The 19,888-nt window shown below is 43.8% G+C and overlaps 4 protein-coding genes across 4 annotated transcripts; 1 reads left to right on the top strand and 3 right to left on the bottom strand.

The window, feature by feature from the left end:
- Window positions 1-339: 339 nt before the first annotated feature.
- On the bottom strand, window positions 340-1,537 carry MELLADRAFT_89509 (uncharacterized protein; the record flags this gene model as incomplete). Its single annotated transcript, XM_007412346.1, has 4 exons — window positions 340-829; window positions 901-1,242; window positions 1,313-1,372; window positions 1,446-1,537. The coding sequence occupies 4 exons, from the start codon at window positions 1,535-1,537 to the stop codon at window positions 340-342; spliced, it is 984 nt and encodes a 327-aa protein (XP_007412408.1).
- A 1,787-nt stretch (window positions 1,538-3,324) lies between these two features.
- Window positions 3,325-5,023, bottom strand: MELLADRAFT_108593 (uncharacterized protein; the record flags this gene model as incomplete). Its single annotated transcript, XM_007412345.1, has 3 exons — window positions 3,325-3,522; window positions 3,598-3,945; window positions 4,040-5,023. 3 exons carry the CDS (start codon window positions 5,021-5,023, stop codon window positions 3,325-3,327), a joined length of 1,530 nt encoding a protein of 509 aa, XP_007412407.1.
- A 314-nt stretch (window positions 5,024-5,337) lies between these two features.
- MELLADRAFT_72426 (uncharacterized protein) lies at window positions 5,338-7,589 on the top strand (the record flags this gene model as incomplete). The annotated part of the gene is made up of 10 exons (XM_007412385.1): window positions 5,338-5,549; window positions 5,643-5,732; window positions 5,811-5,902; window positions 5,980-6,023; window positions 6,091-6,234; window positions 6,316-6,439; window positions 6,522-6,646; window positions 6,717-6,912; window positions 6,980-7,209; window positions 7,278-7,589. The coding sequence occupies 10 exons, from the start codon at window positions 5,435-5,437 to the stop codon at window positions 7,510-7,512; spliced, it is 1,395 nt and encodes a 464-aa protein (XP_007412447.1).
- Window positions 7,590-9,275: 1,686 nt separating this feature from the next.
- On the bottom strand, window positions 9,276-9,761 carry MELLADRAFT_89506 (uncharacterized protein; the record flags this gene model as incomplete). Its single annotated transcript, XM_007412344.1, has 4 exons — window positions 9,276-9,372; window positions 9,478-9,540; window positions 9,616-9,652; window positions 9,722-9,761. 4 exons carry the CDS (start codon window positions 9,759-9,761, stop codon window positions 9,276-9,278), a joined length of 237 nt encoding a protein of 78 aa, XP_007412406.1.
- Window positions 9,762-19,888: the final 10,127 nt, after the last annotated feature.

Genomic DNA, 19,888 nt, shown 5'->3' with positions numbered 1-19,888 from the left:
TCTAATTTTGACGCGAATTGATCCTCATGTTGAAAGTTCTTTAACACAGAGCAATATGACAATTAAAATTGAACTACGCGTGTTTGCAACAAATTGGCATGGTTTTTTTGCTGATCGTCAGATCGTACAGGGAGAGAAGGAATGTACAATGTTTTTACGGATTTTGATACAAGTTTTTGTGCGAAAGAAAAAAAAGATGCTTCTACATCGAACACGGCAAAAAAACATAGGAAGGACATGAAAGTGTTATCGACGATACAATGAAATCAACAAGTCGCCATCAAATCAAAGATTCAATTGTGTAGAATCTAGTAGAAATAGATGTGGAAGCGGTCAAGATCATTGGCCTGTGGTTTGGGTGTCTACAGGGTCAGTGGTAGTTTTGGCATCAGGCTTTTCGGTGGGAGTCTGAGTTTCTGGCTTCTTGGTGGCAGTCGAGGTGGTTGGCTTCTTGGTGGCGGTAGGATCACTATCAGCTGACTTGGTAGACGAGGCATCGGATTTCTTGGAGTCTGAGTCACTAGAAGCCTTGATGTCAAAAGAGGGCTTCTTGCCTGCGGGAAACTTGCTAGCAGCAAGTTGCATGAAAGCCTCGTGAGTGGCACGAGCACTTTTGCGTTGGTCACTTTGGTCAAGGGTTTGTTGTAAATGATGGAGAAGTTGAGCGATCTCGTCTGCAGTAGGTAAACTTCCACCAGCCATCTTAGCTTCGGCGAATGCTTTGACCATCTTCAAGAATCCATTGGCAAATCTTCGGACATCAGAATCTTTGAATTTAGGAGCTTCAGCTGTTGAACCTGAAGTTGAAGCAGTCATTTCTTGACGAGTACTGAGCCTAAGATAGTGTACAATTCGACAGATGAGTTAAAGATTCAAGTCAAAATAAAACAAGAAGCTAACTTTGGAGCGGAGTCAGACTTTGGAGCGGAGTCAGACTTTGGGGCGGAGTCGGATCCAGAAAGCTTGCTTTCAGCAAGACCATCAATAGCCGCTTTGGTCGCTTGTGCATGGGCCACAGGATCGTCCCCTCCTTCTTTCATCGCTTTCTTCAAGGCGGCAGTAAGCTCACCGCTAGTTGGCATCTTTTTACCAGCTTCTGCGACTTTTGAGTATTTAGCAATCGTGTCAGCCAAATCCGCCGAGAGTCTTTTGATGATGATATTGACCAGAAAAGGTGGAACTTTTTGTTGCTGTTGTGATTGTTGTCCGACTTGTCCGACTCCCATCATGCGTTTCTCGAAGCTGAAGAGTGTGGTATTTCAGTCAGAATGGAGCATTTGAAAGTTGGAATCTAGAAATATTTATGACATACCTTTTGCCTGTAGCTTCGTTCGATGAAGCAAACCAGTCAGATTGTCGTTTATAGATCGCACTGTTACACCAACAAGAAGGAAGAAGGTCAGTGGTTGGATGTTTACAAATGTATGACAGGAGACATTGCGTACTTGGAGTTTGTTGGCACGGCACCAGCTGTTGCTCCCTCTAGCATAGCAAAGGCAGAGATAGCGACGGTGACAAGAGAAAAAATGGAAAGCATTTTTTGATGGAGATGAAGTTCAAAGATGTTAACAAAAAAGAAATTTGAAAAGATGTAGTCCTGCCAGGGAAGTGTGAAGAAGTAAAGTGCTGGAAAAACAAAAGATCTATGCTCGTTGCTTGGAAAGAAGAGATGCGGTGGTGATAGTAAATAAAAATCACCAACATACCTGAGGTTTTATAGCTTTTGAAGTGTGTTAAAATTTGCCGCGAAAGACCCAGTGCTCAGCATGGTGCGCTTCGTCCAACCAGATTGTATCGCCCGAAGTATGTAAAGAGATTACCCTATCACAGAAAGTGGCATGGGTCTACTAACCTTACAGGGGCCTCAAAGTCATCGGCATCACAGGAAGGCTACTCGAGCTGAGATTTAATCACTTCATCTCCCTAGGAAAATCCATATCTGGTAGAGAGTACCACCCAATCGATTTAGTGACGGGGTTCGACGGTGATCTTTTAATGAAAGCTTCTTTAAGAGTATCACTTGAAGGGTTGAAAAACCCTTCTGCCCAGATCCACCTCAGATATGCTGACCAGTGGAGTAAGTGCTCCCTTATTTCCCTTTGATTTGCCCTCGTCATCCGAATGTTCCAATCATGCTTTCATAACCTCACAAACACTCATGGTCAATTTTCCTGACGCGGGATCTTTCAATCATGAGTTTAACAAATACCGCCAAATGCAAATACCGATAAATGCTCACCATTCGAGTAAGTGCTCCCTTTTACCCTTTGATCTGCCCTTATCATCCGAATGCTCCAACCATGCTGTCATAGTCTCGCAAAAAATCAAGAACTAATTTGTTCAGGCAGGATACCTTCCAATCATAAGTTTAACAAGTACCCAGGGTTCTTTGAGACAATCATCCTGGCTATATGACTGTGGTCAAAATGGCGTGTCACGGGCGCGCTCTTTCTTCGGAGGACGTGCCCTTGCTTAAAACCTAAGTTGAAGTCATCAAAAGACATGGGACCGAGTTCTTCTTCAACCATGAATTGAAGCTAGATCCTCGTTCACGTTATATAAAGCTTTGCATCATGACACCTGTGCACACTGACCAAGTGGGCGCCCATTTGCCAGATCCCACATCTCCAACATTTAGAATCCTGCCCAAAAAATTGAACACATACCGTCAAAATCTTACCCTTCATAGGGAAGAGCATTTTCATACGTATTTTTCTTTCTTGAACACCTTGGCATGAAACAGTTCTCCAGATGGAAAACAATAGATTAATCTTCCTTCTGATTCAGATTGTCACATCAATCAATGCAATCATTCGAAATGAGATCAATACAATGCCAATCAAATCGGATCAATAAAGTCTTCAACCTCAACCTCACTCTCATTCCATAAGTCAAAAGTCAAAACTCATTGTGAATGGAGTTTCAGGATGCATAAGTTTTTGGTGGTAATCAAAACATCGAGCACACATGTACAGCAGTGAACTGAATGATCTTCAATCAGCTTGATGTTTCAAGGTGAGTTAGGTGTGGACTCTGAGCTATACAAGGTTCTGCCGAGTTACAGTATACGGAACGAAAATTCCAAAATCACCTGTCTGGAAACAAAAGCCATCCACTATGTAAGTCATTCTGACATCAAGAATGCATATGTATGGTAGTGGCAGTGCTGTGACTTTTGAAGGGCCAAGACTGGCAAGGTTTCAAAATGGACGCGATATGATACAGGATTACTGACACATGAAAGGTGATCGGGCAGCAATGAATCTTACGACTCCCTTCGCCCATCAAAAAAGAGGAGAAAAAACAATTCACACAATGAACTTATTATACATCAGTCGAAGATTTTTCTGATTTCACTTTCCGTTCACGTTCGTCACGTTCTAGTAAACTGGATACATCAGGTGCTACAATAAATTTCTTGTTGGTAGGTCCTAGTACAAACATCGCTCTTAAGCTACTCTCTGGCTTAGGATCTATGACAGCTACTTCTTGATGAAATGTGGGCTGTGCAGCCGGTAAGACCTGAAGATAGTCGAGTAATTCGATAATCAGTAAGCATATCGTATGTGAGCAATTCAAAATGAATATATGACGTACATCATAAGCTACTTCACCAATCAACATCTGAACCCTTCCGCTCCGTCTGATGACCAATTCTCCAATTTGACCTTCGACAGGCTTATCTTCTTCACCGAGAGGCACACCAGGGCAATCATCTCGACGTCCACCTTTTCCCCAACCCGCCCAATCATCTACTTGTGGTTTCTTCTTCTTCAATAGCTTCTTGCGTGCAGGTACAGTGGTGGCTGCATCGGCTGCTGGATCTGTAGGTGGGTTGAGGGCAATATCTGACGCCTTACGAAACTGGGGAAAGTGACGAGGAAATTGAAAGATGTATAATGGTGGACCGCTTTTCGAACTTGAACTCGTGGTGTTGGTATCAGGCTGTAATTTCAAAGAGGAAGTCATCAGTTTAATATAAGATGTGAAAGGCATTAAGCAAAAATCCACTTGCTGTTTGCCTGATCTGTGCTGCAACTGTTGCCATTTCTTCTATCTGTTCAAGTTTCAGTTTCACATCTGATTTCATCGCCTCCAAGGTTTGTTCCTCTACAGTTTCGCTCTTGACCACTGATTCTGTAGCAGTAATAGTACTAGCACGAGTGACAGCAGGTGTAACAGAACCAGAGAACAAAGCTGGTGAATTAGTCGATCTTGAACCATTAGGTTTCAAATCATCTCCTAAACCTTCAATCACAGGTTTCTCGTCTTCTGATTTCAATTTAAGTTCAGCAAGTTTCCTTAATTTCGCATCTCTTTCTGCCATTAATCTTTCTCTTTCTGCAATTCGATTCGGATCCCAAGGTAAAGTGAGAGGAGCCATTGGATGTTCATTAGAGATATCATTTAAATCAGCTACTTTTCCTCTATCTCCTTCACCTTCATCTCCATCCATCTCATCTTCAGGATTTTCATCAATATCAGAATAAAGATCAAACATATCACTCGGTCCACCATCCCATGGTGTAACTGATCCACTTTGTGCTCGACTTGAAGGTCCAGTGGATGTCACCGAATTATCAATCTTTCGCATTCCACTTCTTGTTGGTCCTTGTATACGACCAGTCCTCGGTCCACCTTCTGCAGGACCCATAGCAAATGCACCACTAGCAGTCATCACAATCTCAGCTCTACCTCTTCCACCCCTTTCAGCACCTCTTCCTCTTCCTCTACCACGACCTCTAGAACTTGATTGATCATGACTATCTAAATCGATTGGTTCAACCTTTTCAACTCGTTTTACCATCCGTGGTTTAAACTTTGAAGGAGCCGTTGTAACAGATGCATCAGAAGGGTTTACAGATATTGGTCGATTAGATGTGAAATTCCCAGGTGGATCATTCGAATCGGGTGGAGGTATTGGTGGAACTGATTCCGAAATCGCTCCTCGTCCTCTTCCTCGTCCTCTTCCCCGACCACCACGTCCTCCTCTTGCAAAGGTTGCTCCAGGTAATTCTGACATCTGGATTAAGATTTACTGATTAAAAGGTTTTGGTGGAGTTTGTCGGAGAGTGGTCGCGCTATAAAATTTTTCTTGCAGGATTGTGATCCGATCAACACCGCGGATGTTTGTAACATGAGTCACGGGTCCGGGGTGGCTTGGCGGATCTTGGAGAGGGTTAGGTTTGAGCTGACTTTTGGACAGGATTTTACGTTGGTGAACACGATTTAAGCATATGAGATGATTATGCGTATATGAGGTGATGACTGACCAGAGACCAAAGCATCAGGATTCCAACGAGTGATGAACTTTCTAAATAACCATTACTGACTGAAGAACTATCAAGACTAACTGACTTCACCACCCATCGATTCATTCAAATCAAACATCAAATATCACATACTTAACATCAATCACTAATCACTCATAAAAATGGCAGAAAGAAAACGAAAATGGGATAGTGGTCCAGATGGAAGTCCAAATACGAAGATCAAAACTGAAGAAACTGGAATCCAATCTGAAGCAAATGGAGCAGCAGATGCAGCAGGTAAGTTCTATAAAAACATGTTCCAAACCCTCAACTAAATCTCTGATCACATGAACTGACTAAGAATCCATGTTCTGTTTCTTTTGATCATAGCTGCAATTGCTGCAAGGATCGCAGCTCAATATGCTCCAACACCAGTTAAAGCAAAACAAAATGAAGGTCCTAAATATGAAAAAGATAAACGTACTGAATCTTTCATGACCATCAACAATCATATCTCAAATCCTGACACGAAATCTTTTTCATTGGTTTTGAATATAGCTGAAATTAATGATCCAGAATTCGTTAAAGATATTGATATAAATGATCAACGCAATCGATATCTATTGACCAAAGGACCAACCCAAGCTGAGGTACATCTTCACTTTCATCTGAATCAAATGTTGAGTTTTTTACACAAGAGAGCTTATTGATTTAAAATGTGTTTTAGATTCAACAAGAGACTGGTTGTTCAGTAACGACCAAAGGTCAATGGTCAGCACTCTCCAGCTTCTTTTTTCTACAAACCGATCAGGTCACTCAAGGATAATCAATTAAATAGGTACCCAGATCGAACAATGGCAAACGATCGAGATCCACCACTTTATCTTCATCTAACAGCTACAACTCAAGAAGTATTAGATAAAGGAATTGCAAAAGTGAATGAATTGATAGATCAAGATCTAGGTCCACTTACTGAACAACCGTATGTCTCATGATCATTTGAACGTACCCGTCTTTCTTCACAAATCCTCAGAGATTTTTTCTTTGCTTCTTTTTCTTGTAGGTTTACTCATCAAAGACGTGAAAGACAACCTAGAGAACGTCAGAAATGGCCAGAACATAAAATCGAAATCGGACTTGAAAGTTTACGTAACTTTAATGTTCGAGCTAAAGTAGTAGGACCAGGGGTAAGAAGCCGAACGTTTTTATTCGATTGATTGCTTTGACTAATCATCATCATTGGATTTATCGAATGATTTTGATCGATAGGGTATGTTTGTAAAATATATTCAAAGTGAAACTGGATCTAGAGTACAGATAAAAGGGATGGGATCTGGATTTTATGAAACGGACACGGGTACTGAGTCTACTGAACCTATGCATATCAATATCACGTAAGTCTTTCGTCAACTTTCTTCAACATAACCTCCAACCTGACCGAGATTCATGGTGTTTTCGAAAAAGTGGACCGGATGATACACAGAATTTAAGAGCAAAAGAATTAGCTGATGATTTGTTAGAAGTAGTCAAAGAAAAATGGGCCGAAGCAAAAGCTATGAATGATCAAGTACAAGCTCAGTATAACACACCTGTCTTTAATCAACCTATGTATATGGGCTTCGGTGCTCAACCAGGACAAGCAGGACAAATGGCTGGAATGGTAAATCAACTCTTGCTCGATTCTTCGTTGCGATCATGTCTGATAGTTTTATTCTTGACCACAACAGCAACCTGGTCAACAAACTCCGTATGGACAAGCTCCACGTCCTTCAAATGGAGAAGTTCCACCTCCTCCTAGTGATGCACCTCCTTTACCATCGGCCGATGGATCTGTTCCTACAAATGGTCAAGGTACTCCTGGTACAGCATCCAGCACCGATTATAGTGCATATTATGCTCAATATTATGCTCAACAAACCCAAAATATGACAGCTGAACAACAGGCTTATTATAATTCGTAAGTTTGAGATTTTAAATTGATTGTATAATGAGTTGAACTGATGTTGATCCTATCAAAACCATTAGAGCTGAATATAAGGCATGGTATCAACAATACCTTCAGTATCAACAACAAGCCCAAGCGAGTGGTACAGCAGGAACGATGCCTACATCGTATCAATCACAACAACAACCTCCTTTACCAGATCAACAACCTCCAGCTCCACCTGAAACTTCTGCCCCTGCTCCTCCTCCACCTACTGATGAGGTTGCACCACCACCACCACCTGAACCTGCACCTGCTCCTCCACCACCTGCTTGATGACTTGTGGAATCGTCAATTTTACTTTTTGTTTACTGTACTTGATTATGGAGAAATAAATGAAAAAAATTAACCGTGATTTTGTGGGTTGAGAATCTGATGGGTATAAGATTACATTTTCAAAAAGTGGCGAGATTTATTCAAGAGTTATTAATTTGAGATAAAGACAGATGATTATTTTGAATGTTAGAATGATTCTATATACCAAGCCTGTCGTAATTGCGACCTTATTTCAAGGTTTATTGTATGTTTGGTGATGTATCATCATCATCTCATAATTCAAGGATTAGATATATATATGTTATCTGACCTGATACCTTCATGACACAGATCTCCGAAAATACGTTTCATGAAAAACTTTTTATCAAAAAAGTTCATACCTTGATTACAATAAGGTTTACAAACCTTTTACATGGAACAAAAGAAGATGTTTGATAAATCTATAAAATATCTACATACAAATCCAAAAAAACCAACCGAATTGAAAAAATCTGATTAAAATTCATAAAGTTTTCAAGTATCTTTAATGGCCAATCTTAAAAACTTCTCAAATTGGTTATAAATTTGAAAATAAATAAAAAAGTAAACCAAAACCAATAAAGAAATGATAAGTGAAATTGAAGTTTGAGGTAAGAAACCAAAATAAACCGGTTCGATAAGTACATCTAAACCGATTGATTTCGTCAAAGAATCATGATTAGAGTCAATCAAGATGATTAAACGGTTAAGTTGATGATACGATAAATTGATGTCTATATGATCTGAAGCACTCCAACTTGTACGAACAGTATATGTTTTAATATTATGAAATGAGAGATGATTTGAAATGGATGTAAGGTGTTGAAGAAATGAGTTTGGTGAAAATCGATGGGTTTGAGGGTTAGGTGTGGTGATATGATTTGGGTGAAGACAAAACGATTTGGTGGTTGAGTGGTTTGTTAAATTTGTTGTGAGATGAATCAAACCTGGAACCAAAAGAGGTTCATCGGATCCAGAACTAACGAAGAAGAAAAACGAACAGATATTTGAATTTGTTTGATAACTCTTTAAAGAATGTTTGATTGAAGAAAGAAACTTACCATTCTTGGTTTAAGAAGGGTGAAATTGAGTTTTCGATTTTTATAATTTCAGTGTTTGATTGAACAAAAGAAACGATGATGGTAAGAAGAAAGATAAGAATCTTGATCGATGTTTTTGAAGAAATCATCTCTTTACATTTCTGTCTTTGATAATGTGAAGTGCGCGATCAAGATTCTCACTTCACGATAGAGGTCCTTAAGCCTAGAAGTCGGTACTTGTACGTGAATTGAGGCCTCGCGAGGAAGTGAGTAAGCTCAAGCAAGCCCCTCTTCCGAGGCGGCCACGTTCAGAATCAGATCGATTTTTTGAAGAACTCAAGTGAACAGACACCTTGACCAAATCAAGTTGTGCATAGGAAGACTAAACAAACACATTTGACATTGCCAATTTCCATTGCTTCAGAACAAACAGAGTAGTAAAGCTTTGGATGATAAACTACTAAAGTTGGCACAAGATTGTCATAGAATCACTGGGTTTACACATCAGCAGGCGTACAAAAAGCAAATTGGTATGGTGAAAGTCATGAAGAAAGCAAGCTCAGTTCAAACTTTGGTCAGGGGAATGCATAAAAGAGGATTCTGAAAGAAAGCAATCCTTGCATGTTATAATCAGGTCTGCGTGTACGTTCACCTATAGCCCTCCTGAACTTGTCACATACATCGATTGCATTGACATTAGCCAGATCAACAACAACCGGGGCTGTCATCACATGGGTGGCAGGTTGGGGGGTCATCAGGTCCAGGAGAAGGTCCAGGAGCAGAGTCACGAGTTTTGAGGTGTCTTGAGTTAGCGAGATTGGTTTTGTGTAGACAGGTTTCATATCAATCAGTCAAATGATGTAGGAGAGTAGAGTAATGAGAGTTGATGCTCATAACATTCACTTACAATCTCTGTTTGATGATGGGAGTGAATTCTACAAATCGACGTTGTAGGACTTCACGAGTGACACTGAAATCAAGCAAGTCATGCATTAGGTCAAGTTTCTGAGAGCAGTTCAGAGAAATATGTTAAAGCTTTGCTTACGGTTGGTCATCTTGGACCGGGCTGGTGGAGATTGTGGCTGTAAGAATAGATAGAGGATTGAGTACGATGGAGTACAAATGGAGGTATGGTCCATGAATTCACTGACCTGCTAGAACAGCAGCAATGATGACTTTGAAGAAAAGCATAACAACTTCTTGTAATTGTTGAAGAATGAGACAGGCTTGATGTGATATTTCAAGATGCAAGGTCTGGAGGAGACTGACAAGTTTTGGTGTGTGAGGGAATGAACGACATGTCGAAGGGCCCTCTTTATCTGCGCTCGAAGCGTGCGAGATGCAGCGTGGGACTTTGTTGCGTTCACCTCTTTATACTTCCCGATACATTCCCGATCCTTGATCCTCCTTGATCACTTTCTATTTTTGGTTTTTGAATGAGGGAAGTGTCAAAGAAAGTTGAAATTTAAATACATAGGAAAGCACTATTTGGCGCCCGGTTTAAAAAACCCGAAGCCCGGTTTCCGGATAGTAGACCGGGCTGTACGTTTTCGCCGCCCGGTTTGATTTGAAACCGGGCTGCAACATTAGTTTCAAAAATTAATAGAGTACCCCGAGCCCGTGAAGGTACCTCTGGAGTCCAATATCGGGAGGAGTGTTGGAAGTCAGGTGCCTGAGGGACAGAGATAAACCCATGACCCAACAGACATGAAACGTGCTAACTACGCACATGGGTTTAGAGCGACCCGGGGTGAGAGAACAGAATTTTCCTCCCCCGGAATTTTCATGCTCTCCCACACCCTGCCTGTCACTCCCTCACCTGACTTCCCCTCTAGGAGATATCTCCCCAGTTTCTCTCCCCGCTAGTTCTCTAGTAATCTCATAGTAATTCTTTTTCTTAAAACTCAAAATTTTGAATGCATATAGAAGAAAAGGACAGCGGTCACTTCCTAAAGATTTACAAGAAACACCAGAAAACACTGGAGAAGAAACTAGAGAAGCAGAGAAGAGAACACGAAAAAGAGGAGGAACAACAAACCAAGAAAAGGAAACAACAAGAAGAACGCGCACGAAGAGCAGCTTCTCGAATCAAACCCGCTCAAAAAGAACCTGCCGAATCCATGTCAAAAAACCAGTTCTTGATCGAGGGAGGCAATGGCGCAGGTGAACCAGATGGAAGGATGCTTGAGACCAGGAAATGCGAGGGTGAGGAAGAAGGGGTCGAGAGCACAGCAGACCACTTCAAAACACAGGACAACCCGCCAACCGAAGAACAAATTGGAAAGGACAACATCCCCTCACCCTTCCTAAAACAGAACTACGAATCCAAATCTGACTCGGAGTCCACACTCGAGTACCTGGACAGGAATGCTACGCTAGAGCAAATCGACGGGTTAATAGAGAAAAACACCCGTAAGTGCATAGGACTACCCACCAGGAATTTCCGGTTTCCCCACTACGCTTTAAAGCTGTACACGTGATCAGAGCCAATGGCCTAAGACTCCAGGTGCATATACACTGTCGAGCACGCCCGGACGAAGGCTAGACCCTTCTCGCAACCATGATGATCAGGCCAAAACAAAATCCTCCGGACGCGCAACCGACCGTTAGAGTGATAGGCAGAAGTGGCAGAAACTTCTCATCCCAAACCCCAGGAAAACCGGTATGACAGAGAGTCCTGACGTCCTGGGGAAACCCTCATTTGATTCTACCCCGCACCTTTAACCCAGATGTTGATGGCCCAGGGAAAAGCCTCAAACGCAAGGTCCTCGCCGAAAAAGAGGCTATGATGGACAAGATGGTGGCAGCAGTCAACAAAGGGAAATTCAGTAAGGTGGTGAAACTGAGGAAAGAGTATGATGAAAAGTTCGGTGAAGGAGACAGCTTAGGAAAGAAAGGACGGAAGGACAAAGAGGAAAGGAAAGGATCAAAGTCGAAAAACGAAGGAAGGAAAGGAAAGAGCGAGAAGAAGGGGAAAGAGAAGGAGAAGGAGAGAAGAAAAAAGCGAGGGAGGAGGAAATCAAGCTCACCAGCTAGCTCGGACTCCTCAGACGAGTCATCAGACTCTTCTGAATCCTCCGACTCCTCCGACTCCGACTCATCCTCCTCCTCCTCATCTAGAGGAGGCAAATCCAACAGGAGAGATTCCACATCATCGTCATCATCCTCCTCCTCATCAAGTGATAGCTCTGACAACGACCAAGAGGAGGTGAAAGTGAGACGATCCAAACTGTCCTCCTTCACGCTCCGAGACCTACCCCGAGCATGGGCGAAGGGATTCAAACGCCTCCGATACTACGTACCACTGTCCGTATTCAATAAAGCGTACATCAACCGCTACCACTCCCTAAGCAGAGAGCAACGACCGGGTTCGAAACACGTAGTCATACCGGGCGTATCGGAATGGGACCTAGAGAGACAGTTGACTTACGGAGCTTTCATCCAGGCATGCGACCTTGAGGCACGTTACGCGTCCGAGATATTCAACATGAAGGATTACGCCAGATACATAGAAGACCATAAAGACGTCATCAGCAGATTAATGACGAAACATAACTCCTGGATGGTAGCTCTTAGATACCACCTCGCCATTAGAACAGTGACTTTCAGAGATAGATGCACTTCAAAGAAAGACAAGAAGAAAAAGAAGAAGAAGCACGAAAGGATCATCTTACCTAGAGGCATCCAAACGGAAGTTGAAGAGGAAGCGAGGTGGGAGGCACAGCTGGCCGGAGACCTTCGCTTCGAGGGCAACCCCTACGCCCCAGGAGGTCCGAAGTTCGGATACGATTTTCTCACGGGAGAACTGATGGACACCCAAGCGAGCGGGTCACACGGCGACGACTCGCAAAACTGGAAGCCATCGAGGAGACAGAGAGGAGGAAGGAACAGGGGGTCAGGAGGATACTACCAGCCCTCAGGAGGATACGGTAAAGCAGGACATCAAGGTGGAGGAAAAGGCAACTTCACAAAGCCGTACCAAGGCACAAGCAATGCGCAGGCCGGTACATCCCATGGGAATGTGGACTGGGTGGCCCAAGGCCAACACCACGCGAGCCAACAGACAGGCCAAACCCAAAAGGGAAACCACAAGCCGGCAGCACAAGCGCCGAAGAACGCAAATGCTAGGTAAGCTGTGCCCTTGGCTAAACTGTGAAAGTGACAGAATAGACGCCTGACGCAATAATTGCTCTACCTGCCCCCACCTCCAAACTCACTCCTCGTGTACCGCTACATCACCCTTGTCTCCACGACACGTGGTATGGGGGGAAAAACACCAACCAATGGTGCTCCGGGGAAACATTGATGGCTGAATTGGGTACGGACATTCTAGATAATGAAATGAAATGAAAAGTACTAGAAGTGAAAACTCACAGAACAAACCTTCTGCGACGTCCCATCCGCGCCAATGGCCCCCTCCCCCCCCCATGTCTTTACCCAGATCCCACCGGTAGACCAGTCACCTCAGAGGAGGTTGTGTTTGTGAGAGAAGTGCGCAAGCCGTTGGTACCATCGGCAACCGAAGCACCGGAGGCACCGGTGACAATTGATTTGACAGACACCTCAGACTCAGAAACTGAGAGACTGAACCCCTCACCCCCCAACGCGGAGAGGGAGGCATCGAAGAAACGCAAGACACCCTTGCCCCTGAGTCTCAGGAAGATCTACACGGTACCAGTCGAAAACACCTGGCCAGCTCCAATAAGAACAGAGATGAATATTAGCGTATGGGAGACCATGATGAACCAGGTAGGCCTTGCAGAGGACATACCATATATCACGGACGGCTTCAAAAACGGGTTCTGCCTTGGCATACCCCAACACGACATCCCACACCTCCCCTGGTACACACCGGAGAATCATGGATCAGCGGAAAAGGCCAGAAGCCAAATAGAGAAATCACTGACCAAGGAGGTCGCGGCAGGAAGAATAAGCGGACCATACACCCACGAAGAACTCCGTGAGAGATTCGGATTCTTCAGGTCCAACCCACTTGGCAGCTCCGAAAACGGGGATGGCTCGATCCGCATGATAAGCGATCTCTCTTACCCGGTGAACAACCCAGACATCCCTTCGGTGAATTCATTCGTAGACAAGAACAACTACACCACGGGTTGGGACGACTTCGCGGTAGTAGCGGCATTCTTCAAAAACAACCACAGGGACTGGGAGATGGCCCTGGTGGACTGGGAAAAAGCTTACCGTCAGCTTCTCGCCCACCCTTGCCAACGTCGGTTTCTGTGCATACGAGATTTCCAAGGACGACTATGGGTCGACCTGGCTGTAGGATTCGGTGGTGTCGCAAGCTGCGGGGTGTTCGGGGCACCGGCAGACGTATGGAAAGTAATCGTACAGAAAACCTTGGGCTTCGCAAAGATTTGTCGATGGGTGGACGACAACCTAATCCTCAAAAGAGCCGGGGAAAAGATGTCACTGAAAGACATCACAGACCTTAGTGACAAGCTATGAGTACGAACGAACCCGAAGAAGAACCGGGAGTTTGGACCGGAACAGAGGTATCTGGGGTTTGTCTGGAATGGTTTCGACCACACGGTAAGACTCCCGGACGAAAAGCTACAAGAGAGACGAGACCAAATCGACAGAATCCTGCAACCAGGCTCGACATGGTCATACTCCCACATCAACAGTTTTGTGGGAAGGCTAGTACATACCGTCCATATTGTGCCACACATGTCCCCCTACCTAAACTCCATCTACCGATGGCTACACTCCTGGAAAAACACTAACGCTTTGAGACGGGCACTGGAGGACGTAGTTGAAGATCTAGAGGAATGGCAAATATGCCTAAGGGAGTTCGACTCGAGGCCATTGATCCAAGACCAAGAACCGATTGAGGTAAACTGGGTGGGCGACGCGGCCTCGTCCGCAGGAATAGGCGTCCTAGTACGAACGAATTGGGCAATGTTCAGACTATCAGACAACTGGCAAACGATCGGTTTGTCCTCAGGGAGACGCACGATAGCGTGGGCGGAGACCGTAGCCATTCTCACCTCGTAGGAGGTATTATGGTAGGGTAACCATAGGATACCCTACCCCCATACCCCCCTACGAGGCCCCCCCACACCACGTACAGGGACTTAAAGATTTGGACATTGTATTTAGGTCTTAGACTCCCTACACACTGGTAGAACGGATAGAATACACATAGGTGTTCCTAGCAAAGATCCCACAAAGTGCTAGGAACTACAGACCCAAGCACATAAGCTCGGGTCAGACTCAAAACACACACTCCCTGACTATTGGATTCGATTCCACATTATGCCTTCTCCAGAAGAGCTTGGTCTGAACGAATCAGAAAGAATCCCATCCTTTTGCTCGCTCTAGCTCTGCAGTCACTTTCTCTATCTAGGTTGGAGAATGTCTTGTTTTCTTTCTCTCGCTTTATTGAAAAAACAACCGTACATTTCCCATGAATAAGTAAATGTGATGTGTCATGTGAGTAAAACAACGCAAACGTGAGAACAAGATACGTGTACGTGAACGTGAGAACAAGATTGACAAAGAACCAAAGTTCGACAGACAAAAAGCATGTGTACAATTCAGAAGTCCATGCAAACCAGTCAAGTCAAAACACATCATCACATCCAAAAGTGGTCAGAACACAAAAGCACCGAACAAAAAGTGAGCATGAAACATGAAAGACTAGATTTCTAAGTTGACCGATTGATCATCCAGGTATCCAATTGATCTTGATAGTGATCAATTCAAGTAGGTATCGTAGTGGATTCGATCATAGTTGTGTTACGATACTTACCATTCACTTCTGGAAATGGCAACTGGGGTTTGGACCCCAAGCTGACAAAATGCTCTTGATTTACAAACGCCAGTACAATCGGATCTTGCGTCTTCGACGGCGTGCGATAAGGAAAAAAAGTATAGCAGTTTGATTCCTGTGGATCCAGTATTATTGTTGGACGATCATAGGCACTTGCAATAACGTAACCCAGATACGGCATTTGCATCCAGTATTTAACCCCACATACTTCTTTGTAATGATCCACACTACAAGAAAGATAATATTTTCTGGGCAGAAAATTAAATTATTGATACACAAAAATATTGAGAGGCCAGGAGGAGAGCAAAAAATGAATGAAAATATGCATCTTGTTCCCTGCGTTGAGAACTTCACTCTGCATATTTTTCCAAATTTTTACAGTCCATATTGATAAGTGTACTAACAATAAACCTTCACAATCATCCAATTACAACCTGTAACAAGCACTGAAATTTGGGTCATTAGTGTTTAGAGAAACTTTTGATTTCTGAAAATACTCATAACTTTTTCAATTCCTGTCCAAAACGCTCGATTTTGGGTGCATTGGTAAGCTGGAATTGTCCTCCAAATAGCTCGTAATAGGACCACACAGCATGCTGGTCTGCTAAAAAAGATATCATCATTTTTATACATTTGTACATACAGATCCATAGAATGATTGGAATACTAGCTACATAGTTCTTAATCTTATGAAAGTTTGAGAGGAAGAGTTCAGCTTTCTAATGCACTAAAATCGAGTGTTCTGATCCAGATTTGACAAAGTTATAGCTGCTATCAGACCTCAAAAGTTTCTCTTAACACTAATGAGCCAAATTTCAGTGCTTGTTACAGGTTGTAATTGGATGATTATGAAGGCTTATTGTTAGTACACTTATCAATACGGACTGTAAAAATATGGAAAAATATGGAGAGTGAAGCTCTCACCGCAGGAAACAAGATGCATATTTTTATTTATTTTTTGCCCTTCTCCTGGCCTCTCAATATTTTTGTGTATCAATAATTTAATTTTCTGCCCAGAAAATATTATATTTTGTGTAGTGCCAATCGAACAAGTAGGTCTTGAACTACTTCTGCTGCAAATGATTGCCTACTTTGATTATTTCGAGTCTTCCTGGAAGATTGAGTCCGCAAAGGCGCCGTATTTATCAAGTGTTCATGATCATCAGCATGTGAGGTCAGCTCGGCTAGTAAGCTAACTCGAACGTCCAGATACGAGTCTTCACAATAAGAATTGGCGCCCACAACCGCAGCAATAGCGAAATATCCACAATTGCCACGGGGCGGCGGATTGAAGATAGATGTGATGAAGGGAACCATGAATGATGGGATTTGCTTCAAAATTGCCTGATCTCCAGCAGAAGTAAGCTTGCTTTTCTCACATCGGCGGCTAGAAGGAGTCACTTCAAGATGGTTGTTGTTCTGTACGCCTTGGTCTTCAGTGGAGAAAACAGCTGCTCCAAATCTTCGGCTTGTTTCAAGGGTATTTCTGACTTTCGGGTCCATCGTGGAGAGGCCCAAATCTTCGGCAATGAGCAACATTGACACTTCAGGGACCAGCACTCTCCGGAGGAAGTAATCCGGCGGAAAAGGTGCTGCTTTACTGGCATCTAGTGTAGCGGTGGTCAAGAACATCAATGATACGGTCTTGACCACCACCTCATGTCCGACTTGGCCATAACTATAGCAAGAGACATCTATTAGTGTTACATTTCAAATAAATGTATGAGTCAGTCATTTACGCACTAGCCAGGCTGCTCCAGTTGAAACCCATCAAACTCACCCGCCAAGCTGAACATGTGCCGTCCCTTTTGTTTCAATTGAGCTAGGGCCTCCTGCAGAAAAGTGGATGATGTTTGTTTATGAATGATCTTCAAAAGGTATTCCGCATGCGTTCGGATGCGCCTAAAGCAAACAGCATCCGTCAGAATCACAGTGTTTGAATCAAATCAAGTACAAATGCGACTAACTGTTCCATTTTTTCAAAGTTGATTATTGTGGGCCAACCTTTGCTGATACCTGATGGTATCACCTCGCGTTCGGCCTCATGAAGCTCGCAAAAGCTCGCAGTTTGCGGAAACTACAGAGTTGAGTCATCAGCAAAAACGCTTGGTACCTACAAAATCGCCAGAAAGGACTCACCGGTAATGATACCGCATTTGGGTGGTCCATCCGCTTGCGAGCGTTAGGCAATGCAAGTAGAGTAGCTTGGAGATTCATCAGTTTCTCCGAAGGTGCCAATGGGAGGGGTTCGTCGCAAAAAGGGCATAAGTCTTCTTCTGCATCGTCATCGGTTTCGGAGCTGGATCCGCTGGAGTTCAGGAAGATAGCTTCCTCATCTTCAGAATGATGGCTACCGGCAGGCCTGGGTGAAATATTTGTAACTTGAGAGACTGAGGCAGTTGGCTTCGATTCTTGCAGGCTTCGATTTTGCACATCATCCCCCACGGGTAGGTCACCTGCTTGTGTTGAAGGACACATATTCGCACGATGACCTGCAGTTTTGCATGTGCTACATTTGTAAACACGTTTCTTAGGGGGTTGAGAAGGTTGTTGCATAGCTTCTCCCATAAGGCCTTTTGGTTTATCTAGGGCACTTGCAGGGTTTTGTGATACAGAGACTGACAGTTGAGTGGAAGGGGTGGCTTGTATAGCGGCAGTTTGAGTAAGTTGAGCCAGATTTGATGATGAAGTGTTAGGTTTCTGAGTTGGAGCAATTCACATTTGACTCGATGTTGATGCTTTGGGAAGAGTAACTTGAGGTGATACAAGGTCAGATGCGGGAGGACTCGTATGAGAAAATAAATGAAGAGGTGTGTCATCATGGTGTTCGACATCCAAATCCAAACGCTGCTCTGCGGCAGTCAGGTTTAAAGGGCAAGTAGTTTTACGGTGTCCAGGCTGTGAAAAAGAGCTACAATGTGCCACACGAGCCCTTTTAGCCTCCCTCTTCTCCTCTTCTTCGTCCTCCAACTCCATATCCGATTTCCATCGGCCTTGCTTTTGTGTTTGTGAACCAGGGCGCTTATCACGAGGCCGACCACGATTGTTCACTTTGACTTGAGGCGCTTCAATTGGCATGAGGGAATATCGGCCGGTTTCGAGTTTGGCCAGCTCTTCGTAAATCTTGCGGAGAGTGTGCTCCGGCAGATTGATCAATTGGTCAAACTTTGATCGAAAGGACTTCTGAAGCGCTTCATAAGATTCCGGCCGGGCAACAAGGGTTAAGTGCCATTGCTGGTGGACCAGGTTTGGTGATAGGTAAGGCGTATTGGCCATCGTCGCGTGCGCAAGCTCGTGAGCGCATGGTAATCCCCAAGCTCCACGGAACGTCGCAGTACACTTCCTGTCGAAAGAGTCCTTCATCATATCATACTGTCCTTTGATTTTGTTGAGAGCATAATGTGATATTACACCATTCATCTCTTGAAAGCAAGCGGGTAATCCTACCAAAGTCTTTTGGCTCTCGATGCCAGTTAAAATAGTAATCTCCCTATACTCAGCCTCTGCAGCCCGCTTAAAGGCCTTGAAACATGTGATAAAATTGTTGTTGCTACCGTCTAAGAAGTTTTTGAGGCGGTGATGAGCTCCCTCGACTCGAGAGGTGGATGAATTGCCAAAGTGGGGGGTTTGAGATGTGAATAAAGCAACGAACTTGTGGGTTCGTTGAAGCCAAGTCTTCTCAAGGTAATCGAAAATATCGTGTTGTTGACCAAAGTAGTGACAGCTTTGAGATTTTCATCGTACTCCTCGGTGGTTGTGCTTTGTATGAAACGGTTCCAAATTTTCAAGAACTGGGTCCATTCGGGTTTTTTGAATTTTTTCTTACACCTTTTCGCGATATTATGGTTGATGTGCCATATACATAGTATATGGCATGCGCTAGGGAACACTTTCGCTAATGCATTATACAACGCAGGCTCAGCATCAGTGCAGAACGTCTGCGGAAGGTGATGATGACAAGTCTCTTCGTGAGGACGAGGTGGTGGCTTTTTGTGAGATTGAGGTGCACCTTTGAGACCCTCATGAGCCGCTTTGTGAGGTTGTTCAGGATGTTTGTGAGCTTGTTGAGATCCTTGATGAGCATGAAGTGTTTCTTGCTGAGTTTGACGAGTTTCTTCGTGAGGTCGAGGTAGGCGAGTAGCAGGTTGAGGTAGCCAAATATCTTCGTGAGATGGAGGAGATTCTACACCACGAACCCCCTTTTTGTTAAAAAACAGGTCTGAGAGGGTTATAAAAATCACGAGTGTAGCAGGAGAAATACCTGAAAAAGGTTGGCCCCGGATCCCGGTTTGTCACGGGTCAATTGCAGTTTGTGATGTGTTGATGAAATACAGATGATCAACCACTTCATCACGGTTAATAAACTGCGACCATACCAACCCATCCAACAGCTGTGATGAGTCTCACCAGTTCATCCCTGGTTCATGTCCTGATGGATTGTACCTGGTTGCTTGCCGGTTTTACCCCTGATCAGAGGAAGTGTGCATCTTACCCTCTGATCAAAGGACAATCAACCATCTTT

The sequence above is a fragment of the Melampsora larici-populina genome (genome assembly GCF_000204055.1).
Source record: "Melampsora larici-populina 98AG31 unplaced genomic scaffold MELLAscaffold_30, whole genome shotgun sequence".
NCBI lineage: Eukaryota > Fungi > Basidiomycota > Pucciniomycetes > Pucciniales > Melampsoraceae > Melampsora > Melampsora laricis-populina.
Note: the sequence above shows the minus strand (reverse complement) of the source record. Positions and strands in the feature narration are given on the sequence as shown.